Genomic DNA, 26197 nt, shown 5'->3' with positions numbered 1-26197 from the left:
CACCGTCACGGTAATAGCACCGTTCACGTGCCCTCGTCTGCTTCTTTTTTATTTAAAACAGTATTTTTCTCCCTCAGAATTACTGAGAAGCGTCTAAATTCCTCGAGAACCGTACCATCGGGCCCAATTTCTCCTCTCCCCCATTCTCTCTCCGTCTCGACCGGTGTCCCCGGCTGGCAGCGCGCCCCGGCGGGCTGCGCCCGGTGGGCACGAGCTCCGGTGGCCGCACCCCGTCTCTGCCCCGGCGAACGCGCCCTATATCGTGTCCCCGGCAGCCACGCCCCTGGCGACCGCGCCCCCCGGCGAGCCGCGCTCCGACGGCCGCGCCCCCCGGCGGGCAGCGCCCTGGCGGCCGCGGCGTCTCGTCGGCCCTCGCCGCCCCTGCCGGCCCCGGCGGCGGTCCTCGCGGCTCCGGCTGGCCTCGGTGGCGGCCCTCGCTGGCCCCGGTGGGCTGTGCCACTGTGGCCGCGCCTCCGGCGGTCTGCACCCCGGCGAGCCGCGCTCCCATCGGCCGCGACCCCGATGTCCGCGCCAGGATTCAAGAGATTTGTGATTTTATTTTCGCCGCTCTGCGTTCTTGTGATTTCTGTGTGTTTTTCTCCTCTCCTGTTCGTCCTTCAATTGGTCGATTTAAGGGCGTTTTTGTTCGTTCTTTTTGAGTCGTTTCGAGCAAGGATATGTGCTGATCAAATCCCCCAAGTGATTCAACTAATTTGGTACGAGCTCGTAGATCGATCCAATTTTCGGTTTAGGGTGAAAACCCCGTTCTTGCCCCAAATCTTGCATTTCCTAGAGTTTAAGCTGAAATTGGGCGATGATCTCTTAGAGTATGCTCACCAACTCCCTTGTGATGGTGTGTGCAATGTTTGGGAGCGATTCGTTTTGATTTCGACCGGTTTCGTCGATTTTTGTGCTCGCCCCTTCTCTGTTCGTGCGCTCGTGTTCGTTCTGTTCTTGCGTTCGAGCTCCAGATGGCCGCATCGGTGTGGGCTTCGTTGGTCACCGATGCAGTCAGGCTCAGCGCCTAGCAGTGCCCCGCCGAAGCCTCTGTAGCTGCTTTGCCTCTGCCGTTCTTCCGTCCCCCCACTCCGATTCCTCTGTTCCCCTGCCTATACTGCTAACAATAACACCCCAAAGAAGAATCCGGGAGACGCCCACGCCACCCCCTGCGCGCTCGGCCGCCGTCGCGCTAGCTTCTCCGCCGCGACCAGGTGCGCCCGTGAGCTCGGCCACCCCCGGCGGCGGCTCGGCATGGAGAGCGCCCACGGGGAGCCCGACTCCTCTCTACCATCTTCAGTTTTTTCTTCGGATTTTAATTTGTTTCCCCCTCGGTTTTGAAGGATGCCCGGGTGGATTATCGAAGGCTTCGAGCTCGCTACCAACCCGACGAAGCTATGGCGTGCTTTGAGAAAACCAAAGGAAGCGAAAAATGTTGTGAGGACATTTTCTTCTTGGTGTTCGCCAGAGACTTTTGGCAGTGTCGTGGTGTATGAGACTAGCAGGGCTCTGCCTCCAGTCCCCAGCAGGAGTCCGCAAGGAGGGTTCAGAACGGAATGAAGCTCATCGGCGTCCTTACTGCAGAAAGCGCGGCAGATCTCTGCGTCATCGTTCTGTTATTAGTTTTATTGGCGTTGGCAGTGACCGCAGCTGAAGGGTGAGTGTCAATCTCTTAGTTCCCAAATCGAACACTCTCAGTTTATCTTGCTTCTATTTTTTCAGCTCATATATAGTTTATCGGAAGAAGTGCATATGGGTGTGGCCGTGTGGGAGTGAATCTCTGATCTCTGACCGGCCGGAGAGGAGCGGAGGCACAAAGGCTGGGGTGCAAGGGAAGTTTTTTTTTTAGGGTAAACAGTAGGAGAGGCTCCTACTGCGAATTTTTATAAAATTTTGTGAAAGTAGAATGTGCAAAAAGAAACGTTCTATTTTAGACTGTTGAACCAATTATCTCTATGAGGTTTGTATTTGTCTTTCACTCTATGGGATAAAGGTTAACTCCAACTTGATGCTGACTTTCCAACCCAAAAATGATGGTTGGACTCCTCTGAAAATCAAGCGATTTCATGTAATCCATATGCTCCAGGCTGCAATTAAGCACAATAATTTCCATAAAGAAAGATTGATTTTTTTTAAAAGAACAAGAAAGGTTGATTTATGTGGGAGGGAAGTATTTCCCCCTCTCTGGTGGTGAATACACGGTGTGTTGGCCGTTGTTGGATGGGGAAGCGGCCGGCAGGGCAACCGGCAGTTTTTAGAAAAGGGCAACCGTCATGAGTGGAGTGAAAGAAAACACGAATCTAATTGATCATGCATGGTATAGCTATGTTATCACTAACGAATTCCCATGTATACGTGCAGGTCTCAGGACGACCATGTCGAGATGCCTCCACCCCCGGGGGGTTCAATGGTGAGAGTTATGTAACTGGGAATTAAATTTGTGGAATATGTCAGGATTAATTGATTAACTGAGTTCCAAAAACTGCGTGCATGCAACTGACAAAAATTTGTACCTTCCTTTTTCCTTCCGCGACGAGGAGAAATTAACGCTTTGTTCTATCCATGATTACAATTAATTATTCTCTACGCTTGCAACATAGACTGACGTGTATTACACTCTTTAATTCGAACAGAGACAACAATTGTCGGAACAGGATCTTCGTAGCATTCATCGGTACAATTTTCTTTCCACTACAACTGTATCTCATGTGTCTTTCTTCCTTTCTGTCTAGCTAGGCTAGGCCTGAGAAAATCGGGCTTATGGAAAAAAGAAGCCTGTCTTGCATTTAATTCTCTTCATATTTTTGTTTTCTGTCCACATTGACGTGGGCAGTTCTACAGATGATACAATCAAATATCTTGAGACATTGATTCGAAGGGGCCGCGAAGCAGCTAAAAGGCGACGGGAAGAGGCTAAAGAAATGGAATGAAGTAGCTGATGAATTGCAGGAAAGGGTTAAGGTTCTCAGGCAGGTAATTAATTTCCCGTCGACCTTCCCCCCACGCTCGACGACAACAGCAACAACAACCAAGCCTGTCAGTCCCAAGCAAGTTGGGGCAGGCTAGAGTTCAGGCACATAGATAGCCGTTTTTCAAGCATTCCTATTCAGACACAGATCTGGTATATCACATTCTTTCAAATCTCTTCTTATTGCCTCCCCCATAGTCAATTTCGGTCTTCCTCTACCTCTCCTCACATTATATCTTGACTTAGAACTTCAATGCACTGGTGCCTCTCAAGGTCTTATTTGGATATGGCCAAACCTTCCCTCCACGCTCGATGCATAATATTGTGAAGAGTTGTAGAGGATATTTTCTTCTTGGTGTTCGCCAGAGACTTTTGGCAGTGTCGTGGTGTATGAGACTAGCAGGGCTCTGCCTCCGGTCCCCAGCAGGAGTCCGCAAGGAGGGTTCAGAACAGAATGAAGCTCATCGCCCGTCCTTACTGCAGAAAGCGCGGCAGAACGGAATGAAGCTCATCGCTCGCTCTCTCCTAGGCCCGGCCTCGGGGTGGGGCGAGAGGGACAACTGTCCCAGGCCTAGGGAGCCGGATGGGCCCCACCCCATGTACGCACTAGTAGTATTCGGCGTATGTGAGCCTAGTAACAAACATATGTACGTAGAGTCGTAGACGTAGGCACGCCGCGGCAGCGACTCCTCGGTCCTCATGACAACGCGAGACGCTTTGAGCCTTCGACTGCGAGTCGTGGAGTCGGTGACTGTTCATTCTCTTTCCTCTGCATATGATCATGACTTTGCCGCTCTGCTAGTCCAAAAAATCTCAGGACCGGCCCTGAGAAGGGAGAGGGGCTTGTCCATTGGTTCTCAACGGAAGGGAAAAAGGGGAGATGAGCAGATGGGAAGAAGAAGGTGAGGACGGTGAATTCACGGTGTTACCTCTAAACTATGACAGAATGCTAGTTCTGGGTAACGGAGGACTCTTTCGGTGGTATTTCTCGTGTTGGAGATCTTTCAATAGTATTTTTCGAAAATGCGATTTTTTCGGTGCTATAGAACCAATTTTCTCAATTCACTTCGACGAGCAGCACGACCTCTTGACCATATACCAACTCAAAAGGAGTAACATTAGGGGCACCATGCCTTGAAATGCGATGTCCCATAGAGCTTCAGACAAAACTTCATGCCACCTCCTTGGATTCTCCTCAATCTTCTTTTTGTTAAGCTTAATCAAAGTCTTATTACTAGACTCAGCCTGGCCATTAGCTTGAGCATAGTATGGAGATGAATTGAGCAACTTAATCTTATATAATTCGGCAAATTCCCTCACCTCCTTAGACACAAATGATGTCCCTTGAGCTGTTGTTAATGTTTGAGGGATGCCGAATCTATGAATAATATGCTCAATGATAAACTCAATTACCTTCTTATATGTCATATTCTTCAAATGAACTGTCTCGGTCCACTTAGTAAAGTAATCCATAGCAACCAACACAAATCGGTGTCCCTTTGAAGATGGGGAATAAATTTGGCCAATGAAGTCTAACTCCCAACCCCAAAAGGCCATGGTTTGATAAAAGGATGAAGCATAGCAGCAGTCACAAGCTGAATATTTCTAAACTTCTGGCACTCTTCGCATCCTTTGTAGTAACGAAAGCAATCGGCCATCATAGTAGGCCAATAAAAACCGGCTCTATGCAATAACCACTTCATCTTCGAGGCCAATTGATTCATACCACAAATGCCTTCATAGACTTCTCCCATAGTCACTCTTGCTTGATCTGATCCTAAACACTTGAGCAACAAGTCTTTGGCGGTTCTCCGATAGAGCTCATCATTTTGCAACACACATTTGAAAGCGCTCCGCCAAACACTTTTATCAATTTTAGCACTTGAATCACGTAGATATCTCAGCAAGGGAGTTCTTCAATCTTCTAAATCGACCCCAACGTCACCGGAAGTTATGTCGGGCCGATTCGGGAGCTTCTCGGGTGAATTCACCGGACTAGTCATAGGGGAGTCGGCTGAGCCGACTTGGAGGAGTCGGCCTGGCCGACTAGGACAGTCGGCCTAGCCGACTTGGCCACAGCAGAGAGGGAGTCGGCATAGCCGACTGGCCTGCACCTGCACGGGAAAAAAATAAATTTTCATGCATCAGCTGTTCTTGAATATGAAATTACGCCCACCGACGTCATAGCCAGATGCTTGTTGAGCTAACATGTTGGCCTTTTGATTTTCATGCCTTGAAATATGCCGAATTCGAAATTTGGCAAAATAATCAATAATATCAAGGCAATTATCAAGACAAGCTCTTAGTGATCCTTCTAGGCATTGAAATTCGCCAGCGACTTGCTGTACCACTAGCAAGGAATCACCATAGGCTTCAACATGTTTTACCTCCATGTATCGTAACATGATCAACCCGAATAAGAGAGCTTCATATTCGGTTTAATTGTTGGTACAATAAAAATCTAATCGGCTTGACATCCCAATTTCAGCACCATTGGAAGAAACAATAATTATACCAACACCTTGGCTATCTTTACAAACCGATCCATCAAAGTAAAGTTTCCATAGGGTAAAAGTAAGGTAATTGATATTATCATCTAAATCAATACCATGCTCGACAATAAAATCAGCAAGAACTTGACCTTTTAATGTTTTCAATGGTTCAAAAGTCAAGTCATATTCAATTGGTGTGTATGTCCATTTGCCTATCCTTCCACGAAGAATTGGCCGATATAACATGTGCTTTATCACATCGGCCTGGCAAGCAACAACTCATGTCCTAGAAAAAAGATAATGTCTCATCTTAGCACAAGCATAGTACAGTGATAAGCATATTTTTTCTATATGGGCATACCTTGTCATAGGATCAAGAAGACATCAATCAACATAGATAACACATCATTTCCTTTTGTCTTCTTGAGTCAACACAACATCGACGCACCCTCTTCGGCAACCACCAATAGTAACAAGAAATCCATAGCCACAACAATTCTCAAGTGTCACTAGATGCAATCACTTAAGCAAATGCACTAGGAATCACTTCTAATCTCACTGTGATGATGAATCAATGATGGAGATGAGTGGGAGGTGTTTGCTTAGGCTCACAAGGATGTCAAGAATGTTAAAGTGCCAAGAGAGTGAGCCCCAAGCCGGCCAAACCCTTTAAATAGGCGCCCCAAGCAAATAGAGCCATTGCTCTGTAGGGGGCTGACCGGACTCGCCTGACCGGGCGCACCCCAGCGTTCGATCGGCTGCGTCCGGTCCACGGATGTCGTCCACGTGTCAGCGCTTTGAAGTGCGTCCATCAGATCTCAATGGTCATCTAACGATCACTTGTGTAGTTAAAGAATGACCGGACTCAGAGATAGAATGACCAGACTCTCCAACATGTGGCGTCCAGTCGAGTCCAGTAAGAGTCCAGAGACAATTTTTCATGACCGGACACACCTGGTTGCGCGTGACCGGACTCATGGGTGCGTCTGATCCACTTTGCGCTCTCAAACAGCGACTACGTTAGCCGTGACCTGATGTAGCCTCTGCATGTCCAGTCGCGAGGCTTCACCTGCGTCCGATCGACACCTCGAGCTGCGCCTCCTCTGGACCGAGTGACCAGACGCAGCCACCACATCCGATATCAGCGTCCGATCACACCGCGGCACTCTCGGCCAAGCGCTGGTCAACTGACTGGACTAGGCTAACAGCGTCCGGTCAGGACAGAGCCAGCGTTCGGTCCTCTACCTTCGCCTCCTTTTCTTTTTCTATCTCCTCAAACTCTTCACCCTTGATTCCAAGTTGCTAACCACAGTGTGTATAACTTGTGTGCACATGTGTTAGCATTTTTCAAGCATTTTTGAAGGGTCAAAGGTTAGCACACTAGGTCCCTAATGCATATGCAAGAATCATGTCACCTAGTGGCACTTGATAACCGCTTAGCCAAATATTTTCTCTTTATAGTACGGCTGGCGATCCTAAATCACTCACACCATCTATGGTGTGTTGATTGCAAACCAAAAATAGCTCATATCATTATACCTTTGCCTTGAACCCATTTTTGTCTTTCTCTTTCTTCTTTTCTAAATATGAAGCACTTGATCCATCTTTTTGTGGCCATCACCTTCACCATGACCATCATCTAGCTCCACCACTTGGATTGGACCACCTTATCTAATTCACATACTTAGATCAAAGGTTAGTCCTAGGTTTCATCAATTATCCAAAACCAAACTAGGGCTTTCACCGACGCAATTCCCTATCCAAACAGAATTTACACTACCTGATGATATGGAGCCGATCATCAATCGGCTCTAGAGAAATGGGAACAAAGCCTCCAGTAGTGACTCAAAACCAGCAAGGTCTCTCCCTAACAAGCAAATCACATCATCATGCCCCCCAAGCAAAGGGGCATCGGCCGTGGTATAAGCCGATGAGTCAGCATGGACGATCTCAACTTCATTATTCACCCACTGAATGAGGAATTGGTGCAAGCTAGAAGGCACACATCGATTGCCATGAATCCATTCGTGCCCAAGAATCAAATTGTAGCTCCCTTGCACCTCTGCAACGAAGAAAACAGTGGCCAATGTTTTGCTCCCGATAGTAGGCTTCATCAAGGCAAATCTCTTGGCCGAAATAGAATTTCCTCCAACACCTTTGACTATCCTCTTGGTCTTAATCAGCTCCTCATCATATTCGCCAAGCATCTTATAAAGTGAATATGGCATTAGATTCACCATGGCTCCGTTATCCATCAACATGTTGTTGACCAGTTTGCCATTAATGGAGCCCTTCACATGTAGTGGCTTGAGGTGATTCACATGGTCTGCCGGCTTCTGGAAAATAGCTTGACCTCCAGAAAGTTGTTCAACACCTGTAAGGACAAGATCAACAACAGCAGTAGAGGCCGAATCAATTGGAGATAACCCGGAGACACCCGGGCCTGAGAAAGTCAGCTCAACCGATAATGGAGTCAGCTTAGCCGACTGGGGGTCAGCCAAAGCAGCAAGGACAGGGGGAGTCGGCTCAGCCGACTTTGAGTAGGCAGCAGGTTCTTTCTTGCTTGATTGAGGGACAATTGGATCCTTGTTGAAAAATTGTTTCCCCATGTTTGCTAGCCCTTCTTCCTTAAACTTCTTGCAACGAGCACGCTGGAGTTTGCGCTTTTGCGTCCTTGACAAACCCGAAGGGCACCATGTCGGTTGGAAGTTCTCAGGAGCTGATGTGCTACTCCGAGCATTATGATCATTAGCAATAGTGCCCCTTGACATTTTCTCCAATTCAAATTGGTTCATATTGTCAATGACAATCGGCCCTTCATTTTCTTTGATCGGAGCATCTACAGAACCAAATTTGATGACTATTTGCTCATCGACCTTTCTTATGGGATTAGTGAGAACTTCCTTGTCCCTCAACACATACACTTGCTCTGCTGATGCCTTACCCTTTTGTTGGACCCGATTAGCAAGTTTAACCAAAACCGGCTTAATCGGTCATACCTTGCTGGAGCTCGATTGGCCATAGGTCAATCGACTTTGACGGACACACTGTTGCTCATGGTGAACCAAACCAGCAGGCATCCTCCACCGGTGAGGATTTTGACGTATTAATGGGTAAAAAATCAACACTCCATCTTTATATGTGTGCTGCAATTTTTGTTTACAACTAGCTTGACCGATTTTGAAAATTGGTCTCGTTGATTTTTTCTGTCCACTAACATTAAAAGTAGTTGACCCTTTTTGAACAATAGTGTTAGTGGCTAGCTTTTGCTTGTCCACGGGAGTTCGAGCTTGCCCCCCGAGCCCAGAAGATTTGATAGTGATCTTAAGAGACTCTCCCTATTGCCATTGGACTTTTCTAGCACTACCTCACGTTCTAAGACTTTCTTTCCCTTCTTAGGTTCTCTGGGCTCGTCGATTATCACATTTTTCTAATAGTGGAATCAGCTTGCTCTAGCCGTATCAAGATGGCTGGATTATTTATCTCCAGAGTTTCAGCCATGGAAAGTGTCTTATTGCAAGGCAGAGGATGTGCATCTCCGTCATGCGTAGCTTGCATGTCCAATTCTGCCTCTTTTGACTTCCAAAACCGATTAATAAATTTCTGTGAATAGGTTTGGGAGGCGTCACATGAAGCCTCATGCATTGGAACCATACTTGACTTTGGAGAGTCAGACCACCGTAATATGAGGCAATGAAGCATGCGGTGCTACTGTCCCATCATCGGTTCAAGAGGTACGAACCGAATTCGGGGTGTATATAACAGCAGGAAAAATAGTGCTAACCTCTCCTGAATTGGTCCTATCGATTTTAGGCGCCGAAGAGACCAATTCCAGTTTCTTCCTAAACATAAGCTTGCCACATTGATCAATATAACAATAAGACAGCCTCTTCCCAGGAGGTATAGTGCTAGCCCCTCCTAAATTGGCGCTATTGGTTTCAGATGCTGAAGAGGCCAATTTGGATTGACTATTTGAAATCAACCTGTCATGCTGGTCAAAATAATAATAAAACGGCCTCATTGAGGTTGACTAAAAGTTGGGGCCGATTCACTAGCATGTGCAACATGAGGTGAGGTAGTAATAGGAGTACCAAACATTCCTTTCTCTAACTTATCAAATGTAGAATTCATCTTAACCATACTATAGAAAAGAGGAGAATCTTCAGTAATCCCATGTACCTTCAGCTTAGCTATGGTTGTAGACCTGACGAGGATCTCCTGACCCATCGGATCGGTGAACTCGTTGTTTCGACCGTTGTTCCACATCTTGAAAAGAGGAGATCAAGACCGGATGCTATCGGCCTTGTGGGCGATGCAACGGTAATGATAACACAAAAAGGATAGATTGGAACTAACAAATTAGCTGTCAAAAAGATCGGCTATAGGAGATAGACGAACCAATCGTTCCCAAGCGGAATTGTTAAAAAAATGTGTTGATGCTTAATTAGGTCACACACTCGATAAGGAGCTAGATCGCTCGATGTAGGACCTAATCAATTTTTGGATCGGCCGGCGCCTAGGGGATGTCCACACCTGAAACTTGTGCCTCTAGCGATGAGCGCGATACGCAAGACACGTCGCCGGAGGAGCCTCGTCGGAAGCGCGATACGCAAGACACGCCGACGAGGTCTCATGTGACCTGAAACCCCACATGGCCGAGAGGGACCCCGTCGGGGTGTGTAACGGCTATGGGCTGCTCTAGCTAGCCTGGCCGCTATAGAGCTTCGCTGTCGTCGATCCACCGTCCATATAGCGCCGACGAAGAACGAGAAGTAGAGGGGAAGAGAGGGTAAAGAGGTACTAAATTGATTTGTTGTGTTTTGACGATTGGATAGATGTGAACTCAATCGGACATGTACCCCTTATTTTATAAGGGGTAGGGGTGGTCTTATCTCATAGGAAAACCAATGTGGTACTATTATCATGTCGCTTTATGAAGTTTTTCTTAGATTGGACCAAAACTGTCATGGGCCTATTTAAATTGGCTTGGGCCCAGTCTGAGTGCCAACAGTATTACATCACTACGAATAGGAATACGCGTGGCCGCTCGCTTCTCGCTTATGAACAGATGAATTTACATTTGTAGCATTAGAGCAACTCTAGCAGGAGCCCCCAAATTAGGGCCCCTACTTTGGATTTGGGTGCTCTCCCCTACTTTTGTTGGCCCAACAAATTTCTTCTACTCCAGCAGTAGCCCCCAAACAAAGCCCCAAAAATCCATATCAGCAAACAATGAATGCGGGACCCACGTGTCATTGAGTGAAGCCTTTCTTCCCCTCATCCTCTCTCTCCACACACACAGGGATGCACATGTCTGCCCTGGGTGAGAGACGGAGGAGCTCCGCTGGCCTGAACTCGACCCCTGCGCGTCGGGAGGGAGATTCGCTGGCCCGAGCTCGCTGGAGAGGAGATCCACCGGAGGAAGGAGGAGATCCGACAGGGACGGAGGGTCGCGCAGGGAGGGAGATCCGCCAGCCTGAGGTCGCCAGGAAGGAGATCCGCCGGGAGGAGGGAGGCGTGGCGGAGGGAGGCACGGCCGCTCCGCGCGTGGCGGGATGAGTGTGCCAGCCGGGAATCACGCCGGGGCCACCGGGGGAGGAGCAAGGGAGCCCGCGTGGCTGGAGTGGCGCGCCCGCGGCAGCGGTTCACGCGGCTAGGTCGTCGACATGGAGGAAGAAGGCGTGGCCATGGCTCCCGTGCTCACTGGAGGGACGACCTCTCGCCAAGGCAGGGGCTGCGCTAGGGAGAAGGCCGCGCCAAGGGAGGGCCAACTTCGGGGCAGAGATCGTGCCGGGGCAGTGGTTGCGCGGGTGGGGACCGGTCAGGGGAAATTTGGGGGCTAGGTCAAGAGCCAACAAGAATGAGGTTTGATGGGAGGATTTGGGTGCTCACACAAATTTAGGATCCGTAATAGGGACGCTGCTGGAGTTGGATTTTTGGCCTGAGACCCAATATTTAACTATGGGGCCTCATGTAGAGGCTCCGTATGCAAATACAGCATCATAAATTCTAGTCGTACAGTGTGGACAGGCATTCTGAACAGCACTCGCCCAATCACCTTCAAGCTGTGTAACCTGTGTTGTGGGTACACGTATATTCAAGTCAAACCCAACGAGAGCAAAGCCACCTCATCAACATGCTTAGTATGAGAATGGCAGTCGAAAAACCGAACCCAACCAGTGCATAATAAATACAGCACCAAGATACACCACTCTTTCTCACTCTAACAACCCTATGCACATTTCATGACGCATGAGTCAGAGCAGCCAGCTGATGCTGCTCTGATTTGAGAGATCAGTCAGGGGGGATAAAACTGTAATGCGACAGGCTCGGCCCGTCCAACACCCATACACAGCCATCATGCTACGAATCCTAGTAAATACACACTCTAATCAATTGGAATAAGGAACAGCTTCCCTAATAGTTGATTTTTACACTGTCAGGCCTATCAGATGGGCATCCCTATCCTCATGCCTCAATCTTGAGAAGTGTGTTGAGGGAGGTGCTGTTGAACTTCTGGGCAAGGCCTCTGATCGTGAGGATGATGAGGTCTCGCATGTGCCGTGTTTGCACCATCAAGTCAACTTCATTATCACTGTCGACAACAATCTTGAAGCGGTGCTGATCATTGCGATACAGCTCGACCTGCAAGGTTCAGTTCATTGTTATCACCATATAGCTACATCCCATATTTTGAGAACATGGATGTATAATAGCTTCATAGTAGTGGCAGCAAATTCTATCTGCAGAGTTTGAAGGAATAACTCACATGGAACGGTGGAGCATAGGTTCCTCGTACTTCAGTACTCGGGAATGATGTCTTGGATCCAGGCTTTACTACTTTTATCCTCTTTCGGTTGACTTCCAAAACTCTCCGCTCCAAATGACCCATGACTTGTGCCTGTTGTATTTGTGACAAATAATTATTAGTTCTCCCTGTATTATGCTGAGGAATTGCTAGAGTCCAGGGTGAGCAGGCATGCTGCAAGCCTGTGACATGGGGTACCTTTTTGGGTGTTCGGTCCTTGTCACACAGAACCTGCCAAGCGTAAAAACAAGAAATAAATCACATTGAACAGAAGATAACTCATTAAAAGAAGCATTGCTGTGGAAACAGCACAGGTCGGGTAGAATTAGGCATCAATTTGTTGCTTTCGAAAGAAATGGCCAATCTACTGTAGAATTCAGCACTTGGATTTAGAGGGGGATATAGCCAACTAAGAAGCTCATTGTTAGCAACAGCAGTGCAAGTAGATAAAAACAAGATTCTTCTATCATTTTTTTATTAATTGAATATTAGCTCACTATCTTGGTTCTAAATATACCAGCAAAAAACCATTATAAATTAAAATATTAAATCAATGTCACCTCAAATTTGACTGAACCATCATCGAGCTTCTGTTTCACTTCCCTGTAAATTTCAGGCTCTGCATACAATGAAGTCAGAAGCTGATACTTAGTGATCAAACCAGATAACGTGAACAATAAATGAACATGGATAGGAAATGGTAAGAGAGGTGATTTGACTGTACCAACTGCAATCTGTTCTGTTGAAACAGAAATAGGTTGTCCCTCAACTCCATCCTCTCTTACTGGTGTATAAATTGCAACAAGCCTATAACCTACATCATCAACATTAGCTTCATACGTTCTTCCAATTTCACCTGCACAAAAAATTGGTTCGGTTAAAAGATGACATTAAAGTAAATGCATAGAAGGGCACCAAAAATTGGGCAAACGTTCATGTACATTTTTTTTTAACGAAGTTCAACACTTCAATACAGTTTAAAAGTGTATACATATCACCAGTATTACAGTTTTAGAAACAAGCATACCAGGTATGGAGATAAGATCAGGGCTTCCGACCATTGCTTTGAGCCATTGTATTTTACTCTTGCCTTCTTTGCCTCCGCTATAGGTACCCTGAACAGCATATAGGTTAGTGTGGAAACCTCTTCCTTCAGTCTCCAGCTTTTCAATTTTAGGCCTTCCTGTTAAAACCAAATATCCAATTATTTACAGATATTGCATATTTCATCATTGTGACAAGATGTATACTGACACAAACATCAGTGCAATTTGACTAGTCAGCATTCAACGTTAAGACGAGTGTTTTCTTTAGTACACACAGGTTCATCCTAAAGATGAAAGAAGCATAAAAATGCTGAGCTAACAAAATCAAAGTGCAAGCCCCAGAGTAACTAGAATTTCGATGAAGATAACAGGAGCACACAAATGTTGGACTACCAAAAAGACAATGCATCTCAAACCCCAGCAGGTTAAGGATGCAGTGATATCAGCCAATAGAACAGATACTGTATGGATTCAATCATTCTTCTTTAAAAATACATATCCTATTGGTCTAGAAAAAATGTAGAATGTAGCTCATTATCAAAATACAAATAATAATTTTCATGAACTATAAAATGCAAAGCTATTTTGGTATTTTGAAAGAGGCATAGGTGGAAGACCAAAGACCTGGCAAAATAGGGGCAGTCACAGCAGATACCAATTCACTAGATCGTCCAAATACATCAATGACAAAGCATTCGCATTTCAGGCAACGGCCGATATCCTCAAAGCGTACTTTGTATGAGCGAGAGCACTTGGTTGCCAATGGTTCAAAAGACTGATCTTCGCCTGATCCATTAGAAATAAACCTTGATCCAGAGATACACAGTAAGTACATATACATTAAACAAAGAAAAAAGAATAGATTTACTTTTCTTACCATTGATATTTCATCTCTTTCTTATAATTATTCCATATATGTTGTTGAATCTCACTGCCTGGAATTTGTTCAGCAGCAGTCAGTGTTTCTCTTTCAACCGGACTTCCCTTGAAAATGAGTGTCTCGATTTTGAGTAGTTCTGAAAGAAAAGTTATAAGGAAGACATGTGGTTACACAAAATTGCAAAGATGCAGGAGGATCCAGGGCCACAGAAAGTTGGGTTGGTGTATAGAGACAGCATGGTGGAGGTGGTAGGATGTTCTCATATAGTTAATAGTTGGGTATATTATTCCTCATGGATTGTTGGAAAACATAAAGCAACATCCAATCAGTTCAGAGACTTGCCTGGCAAAATTACGTCAGATGGTTCTGAGAGTTTTTCTTCACCACGTATCCCATCTGAACGAACAGGAGTATAACTGCCAATGACAAAATCACTTATCAAGCATCCAGTAAGAATGTTCAGCTATTTTTCAACCAAACTATTCAACATATGATGATGAATTTCAAGTATCTCTGTAGTACATAAATATATTCATTCTAGAACTAAGAAGAATGACTACTAAACGAGACAATACAGTTTTATCTAACTACTATAGAATGAAGCGGTGCAACCTACTCATATCAACAAAGTGAGTAAATAATACTATATACCAACATAGACTAGTGACGTATTTACCCAAACAGTAGACGGCAGCTGTAATCAGCATCTGTCACTTCATATGTGACTGAATCAGCACCATCTATGTGAAGCCTAGTTCCATCACTAGGTTCCCTGTACCATCTATACAAGCTTGATCCCTCATATCCACCATAATAGATGCCTAGTCCATAATATACATCTGAACTTTTCCGCTCTAAGTGAACATCCGAAACAGATGGAAAAGCTGCAAGTGTTATAGCAAGAGTAAGGATCTGGAGGCAGTGAATAAACATACAAAAATGCAAGTAGGAACTGAGAACATATCAAGGAGCAACCTGCCACGACGGGATCATCAGAGATAGCCATCAAAGGATCACCAATCTTTCCATCACACCGTGTAGGAACCCAATAAAGAATTAGGTAGAAACCAACATCATCCAATGAAGGCTTGTATTTTCTGTCACAAATTCCATTATTTCAAGAGATTAGTTACTTGTATATTTCATCCAACACTAACAAATTAGATAAAGTAAAAGAACACACAAGGTTTCTCCAACAACTTCTGATGATGCAGCAATCAGATCAAATTCCAAGTTATCAAGTTTCTCTTTATTTCGAAACCATGTATATTTCCCAGTGCCTTCCTTGCCACCAAAGTAGGTTTTGATGGGAGAAATTTCATTGTCCTCAAGACACTCAGGTAGAATAAGATTGACACTCTTGGGCTCCCCTGCGTGAAAGGACAGGGTAACATATAGTTCAATGCATAGATTGGTACAATACTGTTTCATATTATGCACATACTACACCCAAAGCTATGTTTATTTCATATTCTTATCATGCATGTAAGCAACACAGAATTGTATCAATGTATGACAATATGATTGCTTATGCCATCATCTTATAGTGGTTGTATTGAACAGTACACATTACAACCATGATAAGCCTTCTCCAGCTGATGGAATCAATAAAGGTTTTGTGAAGAAACACGAACCAGGTAAGATTGTATCTGAAATAACACTCCTGGGTGACCCATGTACTCCGTCTTCTCGTACAGGTGTATACATAAGTTCAATGAGGCAATCGACATCAGCTAGATCAAGATCTAGACATTCTATTGTAAGAAATCAATTAACAGTTAGTTCGACAAAGATAAAAGGACAACAAAATTGGAGCTGTGTATGATAGGATAAGCATCAGCCCTACAAAGACACTATATACTGACCATCAGCAGTCAACTTGTCCTTGTGCCCATCACCATGTAATCTGAACCATTCTTGGATGCAACTTCCCCGCAAACTAGAATGAGAAAGAAAGAGAAAAGAATTTAACAGTACATAACAATAAAAGGGTGTTACATAAGATAACATGGAACAGCAGTAGTGTATCTCTCACCCTCCTGTATACGCAGCATGAAAGGTCAAACGGCCACCTTCAACCATAGAGCCAGCTAGTTCAAGAGATTGACATGTTGGTGGCCCTGTAATAAGTAAATTACAGAAAGAGTTGGTTTGTTTACCCAGTGTAATTTCACCAAGTTGAAATAAATGCCCAAAGAAAATGGTTGTTTTCCATAGAAATAACAGTTATCAGACTATCTACCTGGTATAATAGGACCAATTGCTTCTGTCGACACCAAAGAACCATGAACTCCATCATTTCTAACGGGCTTGCACAAGACAGATATGTAGAAGCCAATGTCATCGCATTTCAAGGTGTATGATGAACTTGTTGCTCCTTCAATTTCTTTCTCGGTTCCATCAGAATTTGCCTACAGCAACAAATCTCAGTCCAAAGTAACCTAAGAGTTGAAACCCAGCAAGAATTTATATGGAGAATGTAATTAGTATTTCCTAATCGTCACCACTCACCACGTACTCCCTCCGTTCCAAATTATAAGATGTTGTGGCTTTTCTAGATACATTGCTTTTACTATGCATCAACACATAGTGTATATCTAAGTGCATAGCAAAAACTACGTATCCAAAAATACCAAAACGTCTTATAATTTGGAATGTAGGGAGTACAAAGAAACAGTAGTACTTAATAACAGCAGCCTACCAGTATCCAGCAGAACATTGTGTCCCCTTCTTCTCCTCCCCAATATCTTTTACTGGCAAAACATAGTTGTTCCTTCAATTGCCTCACCAGTTACTTCAAGAGAAACTAATGTCGGCATTCCTGTCAGCAGTGCAACAGAATCGAAATTAAGTGTTGTGAATGAAACATTTTATCGTAGGTGTCCTAGAACATATCATAACTGCAACCAAGGAAAGACTATGGATTAATATGTAAAACTCAGCCAGCGGGGGAAAGACCGCCCCACGGTGTTGTTTAGAAGAAACCTCAGTCTTCAACAGACCGAGGAACCCCCTGAACCCTGAGAGTGCAGAGACCCTATAGTGCCATACCATAACCTAGGCCAGCAGCCACAGCCACGTGGTTAGGCAACCCGTCACTACCCCCAGGTAGAACCACAGTGCTCACACAGGTTGGCGCCCTACCACTATTTCATGGGTTGCCAGCGAGGGAGTTTTTTTAACCAGCCTTGGAATTCACTCCCATGGGGGGGTCGAACCCAGGCATTGGAGGTGCTCACACAGGAATCACAACCACTAGGCTATGAACCCTTTCGCTGGATTCATATGTATAAAAAGAACAGCTAAACTTTTTCCCTTGAACGCACACAAAAAAGAGCTAAAGTAGGAAGGAAACAACAAGAACTTAGCAGTGTACTACAATTCTTGTACTTCTTTTATTTTTCACATCTTTGTAGTTTGTCGCATAATGGATCATATTGCAAAAGTATGTGTTATATTCATAGTTCCATACAGAATCCAGGCTCATTCATAACTTAATTTCCAAACATGTTTTTTGTCATCCAGCCAAGCAAATAAAGAGGAGTCTCTCTTTTGTGACACAGAATAATATCTTCCATTCATAAAATTTTTCAAGAAAAAAAAAACAGAAGCACCTGGAGTAACTCTGTCCTTTCCTATGAATGATCTTGCCTCACCAACAATAACATCATCCCTGACAGGGGTGCATTTGAAAGAAACAAACTTTCCAACAGCTTCCTTTGTAACACAGTATTGCAGCAAACCGGTTGCCTCTGAAAGTGGAGTGCCTTCGTCATCTTCAGTCTGTCAAACAATATATACCAGTGAAGTGGCTAAAGAACAAGAAATGACAGCTCAGCGCCGTGGCAACGAGTATATATTAACTGTTATGTATCTCTAGAGAAGCATCATACACAATCAGTTATTATTTTAGGTATCAGTAGGAATTGACAACCAAGAAAATACAATACATACCTCATGTAGATACCAACTGTATAAACTATTTCCTTCATGTCCCCCGATGTACCCATATGATGCTGTTAATATCTGACCCTCAGAGAATTCACCAGTGACTGTTAAGAAGTTCAGGCTGGGTGGTAGTGCTGCAACAAGGAAGGTAATAACGTTGTTTAAAGATATAGATGACAAAAGAACTTGCAAAATCACAAGTTTGTGCTTCGCTAAATGATGGTTAACAGCTAAAAACAAAAGGACTACACATCACTTCTACAGAAAGGGGATTCCTTATTATTTGGTTTCAGCCCAATAGGACAGTTGGTCCACCTGACTGCCCATAACATCTTCAAAGAGTTTCACTTGACCTATATATTGCAAAACATGAACCATAAAATTCTTTACTTTATTTCAGGTCCAATGGTTTTTCAGTATATCCAAGGCAAAGCTGAACTAAGAATGGCCATGACATATGAACATACAGACACAACTGCTAGAATGGACCCTGAAGAGAAGCACTTACTTTCCACAAGGCCATCTGATAGCATAGGCTGGTTCACCGACTTCACCATCAGGTGCCACAGGTGTAAACTTGCAACAATATAGTATCCAACAGCACCAAGAGGAATGCGGAATGTCTAATAAAGAATTAAAAGATCACAATTCAGTTTTATCACATTAACCAAATATACAACAAATAAAAATGGCTTAAGTTTTGAGCGGTGCATCATTGACAGTAGTAGTGAATAAAACTGATATAACCTTAGAAACTTTTGATGCAGTAAGGGCTTCAAGCTCATGTTCATTCTTAAATTCAGAGGAAGATGCCTTGTACCATTGACCCTGCTGGACCCTTCAGTTCCCTTTAACAGTAGCACTAGCAGATATCTTGCTTCCTTCCTTTGCTTCCCCAACAATCTTAGATTGAAGACTTTTGGAGGGGCTGACCAAACAAGGAGGTAAAACAAAATAATCACACACCTGATCAGTCATATCTAAAAGGGAACAAAACTAGACTTTATGACAAACTTGGCACGAATGTCAGACATAAGTACCTTTCTTAACTACATCTGTTATCGCACAAGCAGATTCACCCTCCTGACCTGGAGAAGTCATCAGTGTATGTTAGTGCAAAATAATATTTTTGCAAACAAGCAGTGGATATGTCATTGCTAATGCCTGACTGTTCAACAGACCTTCAAGGTTAACAGGGGTATATACAAATTTGAGGTGCCTCCCCACGTCCTCCTTGGTTAGTGTATACTGCATGCTGTCTGATAGCACAAGAAGAAATTCACTGCACAAAAAAATTGCCCATTAAAACAAAATGTGTCCTCATTCGAGAAGGCACCTGGATTACTTTCATCCACAGACACTGTTTCATGAGTCTATCCATCTATTTGGACAACAAAAGCAATAGGTGTCACATCTATTTTAAAGTATTGAGCTGCAAATCTGCAATATTTTGTTTAACAGTATAACAGAGAGAAGGTTGGTCAAGTTGTTCTTAGTTGTTAATTTGTAATTATTCGACCATTACAGACTTTCAAGAATTGTGTAAATATATAGGAAATACTTCACTGCGTAAGAAGGATCAATGGTTCATGGAAATTTGTGCTATTGATGGCACACAATAGATTATCCTTGTATATCATAATGTCAATGATTTTAAGAATTCTGACACTTGACATGGGGGGAGGCAATAAAAAGAGATTTGAAAGCTTAGGATATACCTAGAGATCTATGTTTGAATAGGAGTACTTGGAAAGCAGCTATTGAAGTGCCTGAACCGTGACTTGGGGCTCTTGGTGGGTTTCAACTCTAGCCTACCCCAACTTGCTTGGGACTGAAAGGTTATGTTGTTGTGTTGTTGACACTTGCTGGTGATGAAAAATATAGCCAACACACCACAAGCTTTTCCTGTATTTCAATACTTAGAGATGGCAAAGTAATGGTGCATACCCATTTTTCCTTCTCTCTAAACCAGCGGATTTTACTTAGTCCCTCTCTGCCACCGAAGTATTTTCCCTTCCCTATGATAATGTTATCTTCAACAATATCTCCCAGAACATGCACATTGCTGACTGATGGTGTTGCTGAAACAATGTCATAGGTAAACAACTATAAGCATCAGAGTGGAGATAAATGGTTGTGTGTCAGTTCCCAACAGGCTTATGAACAGCATTTTTTTAACTCGCAAACTGAGGCTGACATGACTACTCAAATAAACAAAATTACTTATAATATTGAAAAAGGAAACAGTTCTATGAAGAAATGAAGATTTAACAGCTATAACCAGATGAACCATCATCAATTACTTTTTGACTGCTAAAGCTGTATATACAATTCTACATACGTCCTTCAAAACATACATTCTAGAGAACTTTCTAAGAAAAAGGACGGCCAAATTCTTCTGTAAACAGGAATTCAAGCACATGTCATGTCAAAGAATTTAAGCAAACCATTACTTTCAGCCCTAAATTAAAATGCATTGCTGCCCTTTACAAACATGATAGGATAGAAGCTTTCAACCCAACCATACATGTAGCATATATTCTACAAGAGTAAAAGATTACAAGAGTACTATTGAAAACATAGGATTAATGCCAGGACAAAGTACTATACCAGCCTTCACAAAATCTGTCATTGTACATTGAGGCTCTCCCTTGACACCCTCATCTGTAACAGGGGTGTACATAAATACCAAACTTGAATTGATATCATTGATTGTCAGCTGATATTCCATCCCCTCAGCTCCATCAATTACTACAGCATTCCCATTCCACCTCCGCCTTAACCAACTAGACTCAAAAGGGGGTTAGCTAAATCAGTAACATTTCTTATATAGCAACTTTTTAGAACTGAACGCATTTAGAATATTCATTCGCAAAGATAGATGCAGAAGTAAATAGGGTAAACAAACCTTGCAACGCCTTTCCCAGGTGTTCCACCACACCAGGCAATTTTAGGAACTCCACTGAGTATGTTTCCTTCCACTAGTTCACCACTGACTGCCAGATTGATGACCTTTGGACATCCAGTACCTTGTAAACAAAAACTAATTGAGGAAAGGAACATATAGCCCCACTTTATAGTTTTGATTTCAAGAGAAAAGGTGCATCGATTATACTAGGTAATCTCGCTAGCAGCAGAACAGCAAACCAATTATCACCCAAAAGAATGTTTAAACACCTCCCTAACAAGAACCTAAAATGTTGTGCGACAACAGATGAACTTTCTAAGTACTTTAACTGAAAGGGTTTCATACATTTAAAACATGTATATTATGCGATTATCTACAATTCTAAATGCAAACATGGCCTTATAAACATGACAAATCTGGCTTAACAAACATTATTTAATAAGATGAGCCTTTAATGTACCTGGAGAAACAGGTAAAGATACAGCGAAAATGGGCAGAAATTCTGCACCATTTAGTATCAGAGTGCATTCAACTTTCAAACATCTTCCAACATCCTCGCATTTTGGCCAGTACACCTTATGTTTAGAAACAGGAAAAGTTTAGAGTTTGCAAAAGGTTGCACAACAGCAAAATGATGCAACAATGATGGCACTCAGCAACAACAACAACAACAACAAAGCCTTTAAATCCCAAACAAGTTGGGGTAGGCTAGAGTTGAAACCCATCAGAAGCAATCAAGGTTCAGGCACGTGAATAGCTGTCTTCCAAGCACTCCTATCTAAGGCTAAGTCTTTGGGTATATTCCATCCTTTCAAGTCTCCTTTTATTGCCTCTACCCAAGTCAACTTCGGTCTTCCTCTGCCTCTCTTCACGTTACTGTCCTGGCTTAGGATTCCGCTACGCACCGGTGCATCTGGAGGTCTCCGTTGCACATGTCCAAACCATCTCAACCGGTGTTGGACAAGCTTTTCTTCAATTGACGCTACCCCTAATCTCTCACGTATATCATCATTCCGAACTCGATCCCTTCTTGTATGACCGCAAATCCAACGCAACATACGTATTTCCGCGACACTTAGCTGTTGAACATGTCGTCTTTTCGTAGGCCAACATTCTGCACCATACAACATAGCAGGTCTAATCGCCGTCCTATAAAACTTGCCTTTTAGCTTCTGTGGTACCCTTTTGTCGCATAGGACACCAGACGCTTGCCGCCACTTCATCCACCCTGCTTTGATTCTATGGCTAACATCTTCATCAATATCCCCGTCCCTCTGTAGCATTGATCCTAAATATCGAAAGGTATCCTTCCTAGGCACTACTTGACCTTCCAAACTAACATCTTCCTCCTCCCGAGTAGTAGTGCCGAAATCACATCTCATATACTCAGTTCTAGTTCTACTGAGTCTAAAACCTTTGGACTCCAAAGTCTCCCGCCATAACTCCAGTTTCTGGTTCACTCCTGTCCGGCTTTCATCAAGTAGCACTACATCGTCCGCGAAAAGCATACACCAAGGGATGTCCCCTTGTATGTCCCTTGTGACCTCATCCATCACTAAAGCAAACAAATAAGGGCTCAAAGCTGACCCTTGATGTAGTCCTATCCTAATCGGGAAGTCATCCGTGTCTCCATCACTTGTTCGAACTCTAGTCACAACATTGTTGTACATGTCCTTAATGAGCCCGACGTACTTCGTTGGGACTTTATGTTTGTCCAAAGCCCACCACATAACATTCCTTGGTATTTTATCATAAGCCTTCTCCAAGTCAATAAAAACCATCCCGACGTACAATGATGGCACTCAGAATTTGCAAAATATAATAGCAGCATCATGAAGGTACAAGCGTTTGTATACTGTATATGATAAGACCAAAAAATGTCAATTACACAAGATAAAATGTAAACTAGATGCTGGTGATTTTGTAAGCCAATAATGGGGCCTTGATTTCATGTCATGGGATTTGTGTTTCGAATCGCTTGTCCGAACGACATATAAACATATAATAGTAATTATTAATCACTACAGTTATGCACTTTTTGTGAACAAGGAATAAGCTACTAAAGTGGCCTTTTTACTGAGGTCAATTGTCCTCATCATCTTAACAAGTACCAGCAGTACCAAGGTTATTTTGTCATTTCAACCTCATTCAATCTATACTGACCAAAATAGAGGAAGCGGATCCATTGTGACGAGTACAACCATGCAGCAAATACAAAAGTTGAAGTATTCAGTTGCATGCACTGGGAGTGTTGAGTATAAGTGAAGTGACCACCTTTCCCTGGGTTGAATTGGTTGGTGTAACTCAATATAAACATCATTATTCCTTAGAGACAAACTAGAGGAGACATGGATGACTGTACAAAAGTCAAAAGCATGTTTGTCTTAAAGGAGTAATTATACCTCACTCGATGCTTCAGGGACAGCAACAAAATCGGTTGGTGTTTTACCACCCAGAAACCATTGGTATCGGAGAACTAGCTCACCTCGCACCAAGATTTGTGAATCTAAAATGGCAATGGCATGGATCCTCTTCAAACGGATGGTCGACATAAGCTTTATTCACCATGTAATCTTGAGGCAGATTATTATTCCATTGCTCAAGTAGGAAAGAAAATGTTGAATCTGTCCAGGCAACATAACCTCACGCTTAGAGCTCTCAAGGACACAGAAATAAGGTAGAAATAGATTTACAACTTCAGTCCACGCAATGCTTCAAGCTTTGGAATGCAACAGATGAGGAGAAAAAATGAAGGGAAACAACCACCAGAAATTTTTAAAGAAAAACCAGCATACATGCCTGCTAATTTTTAAAGAAAAACCAGCATGTATTATTTATGAATTGGGAAGAAATAATCAGTTTCATTTATGTCAGAATGAAGACAGCTCTAACCAAGCAATTGTTTTAACGAAATGAATAGCGATCATTCTTGACGATGATAAAAAGAAAATGTCAGCAAACAGTCTTTCGTCTCCAGTAAAACCATACCAGCAGCAAGTTCGGGGAGCAAAATTCCCAGCCATCACGAATGCAAATAGCTGTATGAGCAGGATATTGCTTCGCTACCTCAGCCTCATTGGGGTTCAGATCTGCATTGGATACAAAGTTTAGAAGTATGCAAGGTATCAAAGTAATCAAATATAACAATCCAGTTGCACCAAACAACTTTGTATCCCTCTATTAGAACACGTAGTATAATAAAAACTTCGCAGATATTTGGAGCTTTGGAGTACATTAGTACATTACTGATGCTCATGCTCAAACACGTGGTATCATAGCAATTTTCCAGATAGTTGGAGCTTTGGAGTAGAGTAGTAGACATTACTGATGCTCATGATCATATATATGCATATAACATTAAAATTGGGCCCCCTGTTTTCACATATTTTTAAAAATATCATAATAATGATGTGTGACCTTCTTATGCAAACATTAAATATCTCAATGATCATCCTTTTCTCCCCATTAACACTGATCTGAATGGCTTATATACATAATAACCCCAAGTTTTTAAGGCATTCAGATGAATATTTCTCACTACAAATTCAGCCAATCAAGCAAGTGAATAGCATGGAAAGATTCAGACATACCTCGATCATTGAACTTCTTCAAAGTAGGACCTATACTGAGGTGAGCAGCGCGCTCCGCGAGGCAGACGGCCTCGCCAACTCTTACAGGAACGGCACCGTTTGGTTCGTGGTCCAGACGGGCAGTAGCATGACCCAGCAGTTCCGTGACCTGTGCAACAGGATCGACTCCTGCTATGACGTCCTCACCTCCCTCAACGCCCAACTCATCGCACAAGCGGGACCTCTTACTGCTCCGTTACTTGTCAGGTGAATACTGAATCTATACTGATTGCTTCAATGATCAAGCTACGTTGCCTACGTGCTAGTGCTATGTTGTTCAGTACCGGTAATAACTCGATGTGGCTCGGTGTAAATTAACGGCCGGCAATTAATCTAATTAAACGCGTGCTTGTTATGGACTTATGGCAATTCAGGGTTGAGAGGAACGAAGGCGGCGCAGTTCCGACGGCGGCTGTGCCTTCCAGGGACGCCGAGGCACCTATGGGGGTTGCTGCTGACGGCGTCCCGGCACACAATGCAGCGGCAGATGATGGCCAAGAGGCAGGTGAAGACCGTGATCAGCGCATCAACTGATCATCCATGGTGTTGTGTCGTGTGAAGACCGTGATCAGACGTGTGTGAGGTGAAACAGGAAAAGGGAATTGTTGTCACCGTGAATTTGAAAGCACAATCCTTTTTCGTCAACAGAAATGAGCCTTGATTTGTAACGTATTTGTTGACGTGTGAGAGGTAGTAGATTGATTTATTATGTTTTGATGATGGGATAGACGGGAATCGGTCATGTACAATTTATTTTATAAGAGGTAGGGGTGGTCTTATCCTACAGAAAAGTCATACTATTATCATGTCGCATTATGAAGTTTTTCTTAAATTAAACAAAAACTGTCATGAACTTATTTAAATTGGCTTGTCCCTCTCGCCCCCTCGACCTCGACGCTATCATCGCCTGCTGAAGCGGGCCTTGGGCTAGCCCGGCCTCCCTAACAGGCCGTGCTTATCGGCCCAGCAGGCCGTGTCTGGGCCGTAGGTCAGGCACGGTACCCGCCTCGGCACGGCCCGGGAGGCACGACGTGCCATGCCGGTCCGAACCCCATCAAGCCGTGCATGACACGGGCCCGAGCTGGGCCGGCCCGTTGGACATCTATAGGCCCGAGAGAGCTCATACCTGTTACTTGCTTGAGCTAATGTGATTGTTGCTAACTGTTACTAAGCACGCTTCGTCCTTCCCCCGCCTCTACGGGAAAATGAGAATTTTACCCTTATGAGTGTGGGCTTTGTTAGAATGCCCTTAAGTTTTATGGACTTCGTCAGAATATTCTTACGAATGATTTGTTTCACACTATTTTATCATTTCGTATTTTTCTAACTTTTATAAATTTATGATCTATCTTTTTATACGAGGCGTGACCTCCTTTTACGTTAGGCTCTGCTTCTCACCGTCACGGTAATAGCACCGTTCACGTGCCCTCGTCTGCTTCTTTTTTATTTAAAACAGTATTTTTCTCCCTCAGAATTACTGAGAAGCGTCTAAATTCCTCGAGAACCGTACCATCGGGCCCA

General features: G+C 43.7%; 2 protein-coding genes and 1 pseudogene across 11 annotated transcripts in view; 2 read left to right on the top strand and 1 right to left on the bottom strand.

Annotated features, from left to right (window-relative positions):
* LOC136541444 (uncharacterized) overlaps nucleotides 1–25471 on the top strand; it is a 40984-nt gene extending 15513 nt beyond the window's left edge. For all 7 annotated transcript variants that reach the window (XM_066533329.1, XM_066533328.1, XM_066533327.1 and 4 more), the window contains 2 exons: nucleotides 24678–24883; nucleotides 25051–25471. In XM_066533329.1, the coding sequence (XP_066389426.1) occupies nucleotides 24678–24883; nucleotides 25051–25210 (366 nt within the window). In that variant the 3' untranslated portion in view covers nucleotides 25211–25471. The remainder of the gene's footprint in view (nucleotides 1–24677; nucleotides 24884–25050) is intronic.
* On the top strand, nucleotides 165–12036 carry LOC136541445 (uncharacterized). 4 transcript variants are annotated; one of them, XM_066533333.1, is made up of 7 exons: nucleotides 165–1211; nucleotides 1341–1434; nucleotides 1517–1654; nucleotides 2359–2407; nucleotides 2631–2671; nucleotides 2831–2970; nucleotides 11901–12036. In XM_066533333.1, the coding sequence occupies exons 2-6, from the start codon at nucleotides 1430–1432 to the stop codon at nucleotides 2925–2927; spliced, it is 330 nt and encodes a 109-aa protein (XP_066389430.1). In that variant the 5' UTR covers nucleotides 165–1211; nucleotides 1341–1429; the 3' UTR covers nucleotides 2928–2970; nucleotides 11901–12036. The 4 variants fall into 4 exon arrangements, 3 of the variants coding, with proteins under 3 accessions (XP_066389430.1, XP_066389429.1, XP_066389431.1); XM_066533332.1 differs by having other exon boundaries at nucleotides 2359–2418; nucleotides 2839–2970; XR_010780362.1 differs by having other exon boundaries at nucleotides 166–1211; nucleotides 2359–2418.
* On the bottom strand, nucleotides 9617–23599 carry LOC136542874 (187-kDa microtubule-associated protein AIR9-like; annotated as a pseudogene).
* Nucleotides 25472–26197: the final 726 nt, after the last annotated feature.

The sequence above is a fragment of the Miscanthus floridulus genome, chromosome 3 (assembly GCF_019320115.1).
Source record: "Miscanthus floridulus cultivar M001 chromosome 3, ASM1932011v1, whole genome shotgun sequence".
NCBI lineage: Eukaryota > Viridiplantae > Streptophyta > Magnoliopsida > Poales > Poaceae > Miscanthus > Miscanthus floridulus.
This window is presented reverse-complemented; position numbering and strand designations above follow the sequence as displayed.